General features: G+C 31.4%; 1 protein-coding gene across 1 annotated transcript; it reads right to left on the bottom strand.

Annotated features, from left to right (window-relative positions):
- Positions 1–309: 309 nt before the first annotated feature.
- LOC140892413 (uncharacterized) lies at positions 310–3177 on the bottom strand. Its single transcript, XM_073301288.1, has 6 exons — positions 2809–3177; positions 2225–2331; positions 1364–1472; positions 1070–1231; positions 798–971; positions 310–625 (listed from the first exon to the last, which is right to left on the bottom strand). The coding sequence occupies exons 1-6, from the start codon at positions 3097–3099 to the stop codon at positions 596–598; spliced, it is 873 nt and encodes a 290-aa protein (XP_073157389.1). The 5' UTR covers positions 3100–3177; the 3' UTR covers positions 310–595.
- Between the last annotated feature and the right edge of the window lie 10972 nt (positions 3178–14149).

Here is a 14149-nt window from a genome sequence, read left to right as displayed (position 1 = left end):
GAGTTTAATTTGAATGTCGATGATCTTTTTAGAGGCTCTTTTAGCGAAGAAATTAATCATGATTAATCTCAAAGGTTTCCCATCTCAAATCCATCGATTCAAACACAAATGCACAAAGCACAATCCTACCTAATATGAAATTACACCCAACTTGTTGATACTTGATATTCCTTTTCTTGAAAACAGACAAAAATACGAAAGGTGTGGTTAGTCTGATATTATAGTTTGTGGATCAGTCGTCACTACTTTTATATTTTCTTTTTATTTTTATTTATTTATTTATTTTTATCTTTGTGCGAGTTTAGAACTTGGAGGATGAATCATTAAAGATGTTTGGGGATATATTATACTCGCCTTGGGTCGGAGTCGGACATTGATTTTGGCTATGCTACACCGGGAGATCTAAACACGGCGCATATACAGCCATTTTGCAACCACTGTTAGATTTGACTCTGATTCTATTTATGCCCCCATTCCGTTTGCTTACATTACACCAAAATATATACAATGCAAACATTCCGAGGATTGACACTTCATTCAACACCAGCGCAGCAACTGCATCTCCGCGAGTTTCTGTTAAACCAAGAAACCAGTTTCATACCACAACTCCTATCCTCTGAGCAACCTGTCCCAAAGGAGTTAACAAGACTATAAATCGAATCATGTTATCAAAGTTTCTAAGACTTTGGCGCAAAAAAAAAGAGCAACAAGCACCACTTTCTTTAAAACATGTTCAAAAACGCTTGCCCAAGACTAGAAACAGAGACATTGGCTGAAAAAAGGATTAAGATATATACCTCTTCAAAGGAGTTAACATCACTTCCCCAAAGCCAAGCATCGCATCCAGCATCTCTAGCACCCCATATGTCGTTTCTACGATCATCACCGACATGCACAGCATCCTCGGGCTGTACACCGAGTAACTCGCAAGCTTTCAAAAATATCGTGGGGTTTGGCTTCTCAGCTGCTACCTGATTTGGATAGGAGTAGGAATTACGTTTATCATATATTAGGAGCTTTAATGTAAAAAAATGCAACCAAAAAACAAAAAAAGGTCACTTCCACTTACTTCAGCTGACACGGCCACAGCATCAAACCAGTGATCACATTTGAGAGCTTTCAATAAAGGCCTCAACCGGGTATCGAAATTAGATACTACAGCCACTTTTACTCCATGTTTTCGAAGAGAATGGAAAACTTTCTCGGCATTTGGATCACACAGGTGCCAAGCCTGTCAAAGAAACAATAACATCAAATTATCATCATGATTTTCCTAAAAGATAATAATATTCCGTTTTGTTTATAGGACAAATTAAGTTAATGAACTTAAAGCAGAAACAACATTTGCAGTTAACCGGGAAACCTTTTCAGTGGTATAATAATCATACAGCTCCTCGAAATACTGCGAATCTGAACAACCCGTTGAATAACTGACTATGTACTGCCAAAATGGTCTCCCATCATCAACATATCTGCAAGCACAAGTAAATGTCTTCAATCTTCATACACTACCAAATCAAAGCAAGCATGCTCATTAAGGGCATCCATCGATGTTATGGTGCACAGAAAGAAATTGGAATCAATGGGCTAAGAAATATTTAAAACTAGCATAAGTAATCTAAACTAAAACCATGCAACAAAAGATAGCAAGATCGTGTGCAAGCCTCACAACATTAAGCGTGGAAATAGAAGCTTGAATGAATAGGAGAACAAAAGACACAGGAAATGAACCGAATGGTGAAAAAGATTCAGTTTGTTCTCAGATATTTAGTTTACACACAGGTGTTAGAAATAAGATTTGGACCTAACTCCCCTCAAAAGCTAGTTCAAGAGGTGAGGGTTGCCCTTGTCTATATTAAGGGCTCCCAGGAATTATATCCTTCCGATGTGGGACAATATTTCAATACACCTCCCACACGCCCAGGAATGAACATCCGTAAACCAGATCATAGCCAGGGAGAGGATAACTGTTCTCGGTTTTCAAATCTTGAAATTCAAGTACAATTTTTCTAAAGTAAAGGTTTATCCCTAACTCTCCACCTAGACCTAACCCAATTCTTGAATCCACCCCGAATTATGATAATAACAAAGCTGCAATATTTAGTTCAAACAAGACAACAGAATTAATCAACACCCTTCTAGGCTGGCCGATGTGTCGCTTACGATAAGGGGAAATTGCAAAATATTGAAACTTCATTACAATTAATGGAGAAGAGAATAGGACCTGAGGCGAGATTTACCCCAAGGCTGACCATAAGCACGCCTATATCTGTTCAGTATCTCAACTTCTGAGTACTCCACTCCATACCTTTCACCAATCTCCCTATAAATCTGGATCGCAACAAGAAATTTCAGTAAAATATGGAACTTAAATCCAAATATGAAATGGAGGCAGCCAAAAGTCCACTCAAAATACCCATCAGAAACTATTTGTAGCATGAATTAGTAGATACGAAGGATTGAACAAAAAATTCGCCCAAAACATCAAAAGCAAATCATGTGCATATATTCGTACAACAGTGCTAAAAGGAATCAAGGAAAGCGGAAGTAGCTTCTTGCCATATAAAGTTGACATTAAAAAAAAATGAAAATCATTTATTGAGTAAAAAAAATTTACCCTTCAACCCCAACAACAATCATGATTCATCACACAATATAGTTGATTTGCTAAAGCATCTCATGCATGTCTCGAACTAAATGAATTATAAATCACATCCCCACCAAAAAAAAAAAAAAAAAAAGAGCACACATGCCACATAAAATTGCGACAAATTAATGAAAAAAAAAGGGAGAAAGAGAGAAAGAAACCTGGGCCATGGGTTGAGCAGGAACAACAAGAGTGCCCACAGCATCAACAAACAAAGCCTTATGCGTCAACCCATTGTAGAGATTCCTCCTATAATCCTCGTACTCCTTAACCAAACCCAGAATCCTCGACCCATTCAACACCTCCGCCGGAGGCGGCAGCGGCCGCAGATCCACCGCAACAGCGGCGGAGGTCGAGAAAGACGACGATCGGGCCTCCCATGGCAGCTGAAAACGCCGCGTTCTAGGGATACTGAAGAGTTTGCTGATCTTGGTTCTTGCTGATGAAGCCATTTTTCCTGGTAATGGAATCGAAGGTGATCCTACATTGAGCTGTGTACCACTCCAAGGAATGGGCTGTATGTATGTATGTATGTATGTATAGCCGAGAATTTTGTTAAAGCAGGGACAGTGAAGGGGATAAATACAAAGATGTTCGTTGACAGGTTAAATTACTTTTTTGCCCCTGATTGATTATCTTTTTATTGCATCGAATCAATTTCACGTAAAAATTGGAGTCAATTTAGAAGGCTGTTATGTAATGTGCGCATTTTTTTTTTACACAATTACTTTCTTTTTGGTTGTTTAATTAATTCAATAAAATATAAAAAAAACAAAACAAAACAAAATTATAATTTGAAATATACATTAATTCAAATATTTGGATTGGCAGATTTGAACTTACCGTGCATTTCAATTAAGTTATTTGAAATCTATTTAGTTAAAATCTATTTTTATTATTTAAATAACTTAAACAAAGAAATTCAAATTCATCTCTCTATTTGTATACCTTTTGTTTGTCAGTCATGGAATTCATCTTTTTGAAATATTAGAGACATTTGAAATTCATTGTGGTTTGTATAATTATAATTTATTATAACTTATTGTGTAAGTAAGTACGAGATGAATTTGAGTTTTTTTTGTGTAAATTGTTTAACAAATAAAATTAATTTGAAATCATGAATTTCAAATTACTCCATCCAAATTCGAAATACAATCATGAGGATTTCAATTCCATAAAAACAAATCCAACGATCTATTTGGGTTATCTACTTGACAATGGATTTCGGATCTCAATTAATTATTTTTTATAAGTAGTTGTAGTTGATTGAAAATTGTAATATGCACTATTAAGTTAATTTGACCATGCATGCATATAGAACAGAGCCCACCAAAAAATAGTGGCTGCGGGTTCACACGTTAAAAAAAAATTAAATATTGATTTTCTAAACTATGTTTCAAATTATTGGTCTATAGACTATATAACCTCTGACTCATGTAAAATGGGGTTCCCTTCGGGGTCAACCCTTTTAAAAAAAAAAATAAACTCTTCTTTTCTTTTCCTTTAAAAAAAAAAAAAAAAATAGTGCTGAGAGAAGTTTTTTAATTTTAATTTTTTATTCTTATCGAAAACGAAAGAGTTGGCACAAATTTGTGATGATGAGGATGGCCAATCAGTATCACGCATTTTGTTCGGTCATTCGTGGCATTTTTTTTGGGTTATGTTAGAGGAGCACTTGTGGCTATTCAAACAATTCAAGGGTCACGGCTGTAACGATTTTTTACTCTAGATTAAAATATATTTATTGAAAAATATTATTTATTTTTTTAAAAAAAAATGTGTATATGTTTGATGAAATCGTAATAAAAATGTCAGGAATTTCTCTTTTTACTATAGAATTTTATCTTATGTTCATATATTCTGCTTTCTTACAATTTTTTTTTTAGAAATTGGTGATACATATTTCAAAATTTATATCCCTTGCTGGTATTGTATAATTCGTATATTTTGGCAGAGTTAAATGATAATTAGTTTTATTAGAAGATAATACAACATATTATTTATGATGCAGTGACACAAACTTTTAACTTTGATTTTGATCTAAGGTGATAACGAAAAAACCCCATCGCAATATAATTAAAAAATAATGATTCCAACACTAATACGACGAGATTAATTTAATATAAATTTATAGATGTCTTTTCTTTGATGAATGTAAAATAAGTCATTATTATTTTAAGGGAGTTCCCAGATCATTGTGATGGTGTTGTTTTTGTAATGAAACTCTTGTTTTCTCAACACAAATTTCATATATAATGCCATCTAATATCATAGTGACATTTTGGCACACATCATAATTCATATGCATACGACAGTTTAAATTTTGTGTAACTAATAATATTATTTAACGAACATTTGAATAAAAAAATTACACAAAATTCACATCTAGAGTAAAATTTATTCCAAATGCGTGTTTGACAAAAAAAAAAAAAAAAAAGCGAAGATAAATTCGAACAAATCTGTAATTGATTCGTCTTTCTAGTGGTCCAAATTGGTCCAATAACTTAGATGTACAAAAGAAGACCACAAGTTTTGTAGAGGGACAAAGTCAAATTAATATATGGAGGAAAGGCTGCCCAAATTTGTGGCATATGTTTTTAGGGGCCCCTTTTTTTAATTACAACCTCGAATTCCCCTTCAACGAATCAAATACACGCATATGTGCAGAAACTTCAAGATAAGCAGGGGTCCCATTTCTTGAAATTCAAATTTTTGCATCCTCAAATAACTCAATTATTGACATTTCACCTATCAAAACGTTACGCTTTGTGTTTTGTTTTGATATTTTTGTACAATAATTCTAAGATTGGGTACTTGTTGATTGCTATGTCTTAAATAGTGGTGGATTTTTGGTATACCGTATTAAAAATATTGGTATGAAAAAAATTCATACCGATACCAATATCGAAATTCCAAAATTTTGGTATGAAAAAAACCCACATTAATATAGATACCGAAAAAAATTCGATATACTAAAAAAATGTATATATATCGAAAAAACTTCGGTACGATATTCCGAAAATTCGGTATTTTGGTTCGGTATCTCAGCCCTAGTCTTAAATAGTTATTTTTTTTTACATAGATTTAAAAAATTATTGGAATAACAAAGTTTAGAAATGAATTTCATATTTTTATCATTATATACTTCATTCAGAAACAGTTGCACATTTTTTAAAGATTGGTTAGCAAGAATATACTAGTAAAAGCAAGAAAAGTGAAACTTAGAAACTGAAGTATATATTTGGGACAATAGACAAAAATAAAAGAATAACTATATAATTAGGATGGAGGTAAAAATTTTATGAAACTTTTTATATTGAAATATTAACTTGTTATAAAGAAGATGGGAAAGACAAATGCTAAAAACCAATATTTTTCAATGTCTTAAAAGAGAAAATATCGAATCACATGTCTTAAGAATGTATCTAATTAATAGATGTAGGGTCCACTAAAAAATCAATGAACCACACTGTATTAACTTCTAGTTTAAGTGAATTCTTAAGACATAATTGGTATGAGAGAATGACGTATGAATGAAATGATCATTCTCATATCATTCTTTATACATATGATTGGTTTGGTATGGTAATGAGAATCACTACAAAAAAAACACCTCTTTTAAAAGCGATTTTTTAAGAGCGGCTCCAAAATCGTTCTTGAAAATTGCATAGTAGGATCGGTTTTGATCAAACTGTTTGTGTTGTCTGGCCCTTTAAGAGCGTTTTTGAAACCGGTACTATGGATTACGTGTAGCATCGGTTTGTACAAAGTGCTCCTATCAACCGTTTTTATTGATATAATATTTAGGAGCACTCTTGATACTGGTCTACTGAATAATTATAGCAACAATTATTTGTAAACGTTGCTATAATTCGCTCCTATTCTGCTAGGCTTTAGGAACAGTTTTGAACCCGCTTCTAATGAGTACTTTTAACAACGATTATTCAGTTGTTGTTGTATACCATTTTTATTGCTTTATTTTGTAGGATCGATTTTTAGATCATTCTTCTAAAATACTTTTAGGTGCGGTTTATACAAATCATTTTTGTAAATTTCTAAAAGTTCAGGCAATAAAATTTATTTGGACTAAATCGTTTCTAAAAGTCCATGTGAATAGTCATTTCATCTATTTTGGATGAGAATGGTTAGGGGTGAGAAAAAATATCGAATTTATCGTACCGAAAAAATACAAAATTTATCGAATTTTTGGTATATCGAAGATTTCGTTACGGTAACTGTATGGAACATTAAATTTTGGTATATACCGGTATACCAAAATACCGAAATAATATAAAAATATTTTAAAATATATAATATTTATAATCAATATATTTTTAAAATTTTTAAAAATATAAGGTTTTTTTCGGTATAAAATTGTATATACCAATACCGTATCGAAATTTCGATATACCGTAAAATTTCGGTATGATCGGTATGCTATTTATATGTACCGAATATTTTAGTATACCGAGAATTTAGGTACGGTATCGATATAATATTTTCTTATACCATAATTTCGGTACAGTATACAATTTTCGATACGATACGGTACGGTATACTACCCCGAGGAATGACCATAAAGAATGGTTATTCCCACCTCTCATGTTTATATGCGGATCTCTTCTATTTTTAGATTATTTAAACCAATATTAACCTATATAATTATGATCATTATTATAATATATCGCTAAAAATATTATTTCAGCAATATTAGGGTTTTTTAATTAATTAATTAATTTTTAAAAATATATAACTATAATTAATATTTTGAATATATTTATATAGTTATTTAGTTTTCAAACTATGATAAATATATTTTTTTGTCTATTTATATATAATTTTTAGATTTTTAAATTTTAAAATATTATTAATTATATTATATTATATAAACGATTTTTCCGGTTCGACCGTCCGATTAAAATGGTCTGACCGATTAGATCGTTTTTTAAAGTAAATCAGTTCGATCACCGATTCAATTATGAAAATATTGACTATAATTATTACATATTTATATTATTTTAATAAATATAGAAATTAATAATAGTTGAAATTATTTTGATAATGATGAAATTGTGACTAGCATCATTGATAATAACTATTGTATCAATAATAATACTAATTGTTGTAAAAAAGTAAAAATTTATGGTAAAAAGTAAAAACTTCAAAACTCAAAATATATCAAACTCTACACTTTATAATATTTTTCTCTCAACTCAATTGTATTTTTATCACAAATGAAGACCTATTTATAGATCCACATTTGAGATTAGTCCAAAAATAAATACATCATCATCTACATCATCACACACTAATTTTCCATATTTTACAACTCAATATTCAACATTCAACATTCAATATTCAACATAATATTAATAATAATAATATTTTTCAACACTCCCCCTTGTGATGATGATCGTGATATAATGACTGTCTTCATTACGTGTTTTATACTGCCTCGTTAAAAACCTTACTAGGAAAAACCCAGTGGGATAAAAACCATAGTAAGAGAAAAAGAGTGCAGCCACGTAAACTCCCCCTCATGTTAACATGAGTGATTCTTCACATATTCCGCAGATTGCGCATCCCAATGTTGTATATATGCTTTCTGAATATCGTCGTGGGAAGTGTCTTTGTGAAGAGATCTGATGAGTTCTCACTTGATTGAATATAACAGATATCAATATCTTTATTCTTCTCAAGTTCTTGAGTGTAGGCAAAAAACTTTGGGGGTATATGTTTTGTTCTGTCACTTTTGATGTATCCTTCTTTCATTTGAGCAATACATGCAGTATTGTCTTCATACAACGTCACAGGCTTCTTGTCTATTGATAATCCACAAGAAGTTTGGATATGTTGTGTCATTGATTTTAGCCAAACACATTCACGGCTTGCTTCATGTAGCGCAATAATCTCAGCGTGATTTGATGAAGTTGTTACGAGTGTTTGTTTCTGTGAACGCCAAGAAATTGCGGTGCCTCCACGAGTAAATACATATCCGGTTTGAGAACGTGCCTTATGTGGATCAGATAAATATCCAGCATCAGCATAACCAATGATACTTTGATTGGTGTCTTTTGAGTACAAAAGTCCCAAATCTGTTGTTCCTCGTAGATAACGAAATATATGTTTAATTCTGTTCCAGTGCCTCTTTATTGGATATGAACTGAATCTTGCCAATAAATTTACAGCAAAAGATATATCAGGTATAGTGCAATTTGCAAGATACATAAGGGCACCAATGGCACTTAGATATGGTACTTCTGGACCAAGAATAACTTCATCATCTCCACATGAACGGAATGGATCCTTTTCTATGTTTAATGATCTTACAACCATTGGAGTACTTAATGGATTTGATTTATCTATATTAAAACGTTTAAGGATCTTTTATGTATAATTTTCCTGGTGAATAAAAATTCCACATTCTTTTTGTTCGATTTGCAAACCCAGACAATACTTGGTTTTTCCAAGATTCTTCATTTCGAATTCTTCCTTCAAGTACATCATAACTTCTTGAATTTTTTTATTCGTTCCAATGATGTTTAAATCATCAACATATACAGCAATAATTACACATCCGGATGTTGTTTTCTCGATGAAACCATAAGGGCATATTGGATCATTTACATATCCCTTTTTCATCAAGTGCTCACTTAGCCGATTATACCACATTCGGCCGGATTGCTTTAACCCATATAGTGATCTTTGCAATTTTACAGAATAAAATTCTCTGGGTTTTGAACTTTGTGCTTCAGACATCTTAAATTCTTCAGGAATTTTCATGTATATATCACTATCAAGTGATCCGTATAAGTAAGCTGTAACAACATCCATAAGACACATTTCCAAATTTTCAGAGACTGCCAAACTAATCAAATATCGAAACGTAATTGCATCCATAACAGGAGAATACATTTCTTCATAATCAATTCCAGGCCTTTGAGAAAAACCTTGTGCAACAAGTCTAGCTTTATATCTGACTATTTCATTTTTCTCATTTCACTTTCGAATAAAAATCCATTTGTATCCAACAGGTTTTACACCTTCAGGTGTGAGGATTATAGGTCCAGAAACATTGCGTTTATTTAGCGAATCCAATTCAACCTGGATGACATCTTTCCATTTTTCCCAATCATGACGAGTTTTACATTCACCAAAGGATTTTGGTTCATGATCCTCGTTTTCATTTATGATGTCACATGCCACATTATAAGAAAATATCTCATCAATATCTTCTATATCTTTTCGGTTCCATATTTTTCCAGTATTAATATAATTGATAGAGATTTCACGATTCTCGTCAGTTTGTGGTTCTGACAGAACATTTTCATCATCTGGTGTTTCTTCTGGAACACCATTTTCTATTTTATGATCATCGTGTTTCTCTATGCCTTTTCTTTTCCGAGGATTTTTATTCTTGGAACCGACTGGCCTTCCACGCTTCAAGCGTTTTATGACATCATGAGTGTCTTCAATTTGTTTCTTTGGAATTTCAATTCGAGCAGGGGCATTTACAGCGTGTATATATGATTTTTTTACTCCTTTTGTGTCTGCAAATGCATCTGGCATTTGATTTGCAATTCTTTGCAAGTGTACAATTTGTTGTACATCTTTCTCACATTGTTTGGTCCTTGGATCCAAATGTAACAATGATGGTACATACCATGTGATTTCTTTTTCGATGTGTTTCTTTTCTCCCCCTAACATTGGGAAGATTTCTTCATTAAAATGACAATCAGCAAAACGTGCTGTAAACACATCGCCTGTTTGAGGCTCAAGATATCGAATGATTGATGGGCTATCATAACCGATATAAATACCGATTTTTCTTTGAGGACCCATTTTTTATCGTTGAGGTGGTGCAATAGGCACATACACCGTACATCCAAAAATTCTCAAATGAGAAATATTTGGTTCTTTACCAAATGCAAGCTGCAATGGGGAGAATTTATGATATGCACTTGGTCTGATGCGAATTAATGCTGCAGCATGTAAAATTGCATGTCCCCATATAGAAATAGGGAGTTTTGTTCTCATAATCATTGGTCTAGCAATCAGTTGTAGACGTTTAATCAATGATTTAGCTAATCCATTCTGTGTATGAACATGAGCAACATGATGTTCAATAGTAATTTCCATTGACATACAATAGTCATTGAAAGTTTGGGAAGTAAATTCTCCAGCATTATCAAGTCTTATTTTCTTGATTGTATAATCGGAAAATTGATTCCGCAATTTTATTATTTGAGCCATTAGTCTTGCAAATGCCACATTTCGAGTTGACAATATGCATACATGTGACCATCTGCTGGAGACATCAATCAATACCATAAAATATCGAAATGGTCCACATGATGGATAAATTGGCCCACAAATATCACCCTGAATACGTTCAAGAAATATGGGTGATTCTGTTTGGATTTTAGCTGGCGATGGTCTTATAATAAGTTTTTCAAGAGAACATGCTTTACATTGAAACTTATTATTCTGAAAGATCTTCTGGTCTTTCAATGGATGACCATGCGTATTTTCAATAATTCTTCGCATCATTATTGAACCAGGATGTCCCAATCGATCATGCCAATTGGTTAATATTGAAGAACTATTAACCAGCATATTTGATTTGATTGGCCTTATATGTGTATAATGCAATCCAGTAGGGAGCATTGATAATTTTTCAACCACATATTTCTTTCCTGATTTATATGTGGTAAGACACATATATTTCTGATTTTCATCAGTTATCGTCTCAGTATCATATCCATGAGAATATATGTCATTAAAACTCAACAAATTTTTTTTCGATTGTGGTGAATATAAAACATCATTTATCAGAAATTTTGTACCATTTGGTAACAAAAATTGTGCTTTACCACAACCTTCAATCAAGTCTACAGGACCTGATATGGTATTCACCATTTCTTTTGTTGGTTTTATTTCCAAGAAATATCTTTTATCTCGCAGAATAGTGTGCGTTGTATGTACCACTATCTGGTATGCAAATTTTCATGATATTATTTCCATGTTTGCTCATAGCATTTTCATATCAAACTTCACAAAAATATAATAAAGAAAAATCAAGGATAATATATATATGCAAAATATATCATGTTTCATAAGAATGCATGAAAAATATAGCATGTTACATTCTAGTCCCACCAATATATTAATCAATGCTCTCGAAATCATTTGAAAAAATCGGCAGCATTGAAATAAGTTGAACCACTTAAATGGTTACTGATTTCAACAAAATTGGTCTCTTTTTCTTTTCCCTTTATCGATACTTTAAAGAGCTTACATAAGTGCTCAGGGGTACATGACCAATTTCTTGGAGTGCCACATTTATAATAAGCACTCTCATATCTTTTTGAATGATTTTTATTTTCACTCATATTTTCATGCTGCCCTTTTGGGTGGTTCGTGACGTTCTTTTGAGATTAGTTATTGAAGTAACTATCTCGATTATTTTCATATCCACGGCCGTAACCACGACCGCGATCATTTTTACATCCACGTTCATGACCACATCCACTTCCTCGACCACGACCAAAATCTTGTTTATGCCTTTGATTTTGGTTTTCATTACGACATTTGCTTCAGAAAATGTCGTTGATCCAGTGGGTCGGGATTGATGATTTCTTATTAACAATTCGTTGTTCTTTTCTAGTGATATCGAGAGCAACTAATTTAAGTTTTGCCAAATTTGACATGATGGTACTAGAAAAACAACAATGCATTTTATTAGTTAATTTCCATTAATATGACAATACAAAATAATGGATAAACGACGAGTACAAGTATGTTTAAAAATAGATAAAATGTGTGCGGTGGAAAATCGTTGGTGAGTACAAGACTCGTGAACATGATGATCATAGCCGTTATGAAAAATAGCCTTATAAATGCCATCATCTTCATCTTCGAAAAATCGAGAAAATATTTTGAGAGAAAGAATAAATTTTGGTGTGATTGAAAATGAGTTTGAGTGAACATATTTATAGGCAAAAAACTAGCCGTTTTGTGACCGTTGGGGGTAAGGAAAAAATTGAGTATGTGTTGAATAAAATTTGTGATAATGATGCAATGCATATAATGATAATCATAATTAAATAATTATGTATATCATATCACATTATTATAAGATTGGTGTCGTAAACAACCTTTTATATAATATTGTGAAATTATACCAATATAGTTAGTATAAAGTCAGGTATAGTATATCATATCACATTATTATAAGATCGGTGTCGTAGACAACCTTTTATATAATAACATGAGATTATACGAATATGGTTAGTATATAAATACACAATAATTTATATCATATCACGTTATTATAAGGTCAGTGCCATAGACAACCTTTTATATAATAACATGAAATTATATATTGATACAGTTAATATATATACATAATAAATATATATCACGTTATTGTTTAAAAACCTTAGAGGCTTTTATACTTGTCGTATCCCTTACCGGGAGTGTAGGATGTCGTCTTAACATCCTCCCAGGATTTATAACAAGTTTTGAAAAAAACTATTTTTTTCATAACATGATATTATATATTAATATATACACAATAAAAATATATAAACAGTAAAATAAAAATTCTTACTTGTTGAATATTTTTGACTTCTTCTTGTATTTTGGAGCGTCGGAAAATATAGAGAACCTTCGAGCGATCGTGCTGATAACGTGTTGTGAAAAAGTAAAAATTTGTGGTAAAAAGTAAAAACTCCAAAACTCAAAATATATCAAACTCTACACTTTATAATATTTTTTTCTCAACTCAATTGTATTTTTATCACAAATGAAGACCTATTTATAGATCCACATTTGAGATTAGTCCAAAAATAAATACATCATCATCTACATCATCACACACTAATTTTTCACATTTTACAACTCAATATTCAACATTCAACATTCAATATTCAACATAATATTAATAATAATAATATTTTTCAACACTAATAATATTATTATTATTATTAAAAATATTGTTATAATTGTTATTATTATAATAAAACAATAATTATGATAAAATATAAATTTAGATTAGTTTAAACTATATAATAATAATTTTATAATTAGTACATTATCATCATCATTAATAATAATAATAATTATTATTAATAAGTATATAAATAACTATTATTTTGATATATGTAGTTAAAATATAATTATATTATTAAAAATAATTTACATTCAATTTATTTTTCATTTTTATTGATACCAATAGTTGGAATGAAATACATATATCAATCATTTCATTCACAATCTTATTTAATTCCAAAGTTTATTTCATTCCTATCTTATTCTTTTTCAACTTAACAATTCTGGTCTTAGAGTCCGTCATGAAAATCCTAGCCATAAATCTGCCCTTGATCAATCTAGTGCAAAAAGCTTATAAATGAGAGGTTATAATAAATAAAAACATAAATTGATGCATAGTAATGGTTACGTTCCAACTTCCAACAGTATTTTTCACCCTCCTTGAATGTA

This window comes from Henckelia pumila, chromosome 3, assembly GCF_033568475.1.
Source record: "Henckelia pumila isolate YLH828 chromosome 3, ASM3356847v2, whole genome shotgun sequence".
Taxonomy (NCBI): Eukaryota; Viridiplantae; Streptophyta; class Magnoliopsida; order Lamiales; family Gesneriaceae; genus Henckelia; species Henckelia pumila.
This window is presented reverse-complemented; position numbering and strand designations above follow the sequence as displayed.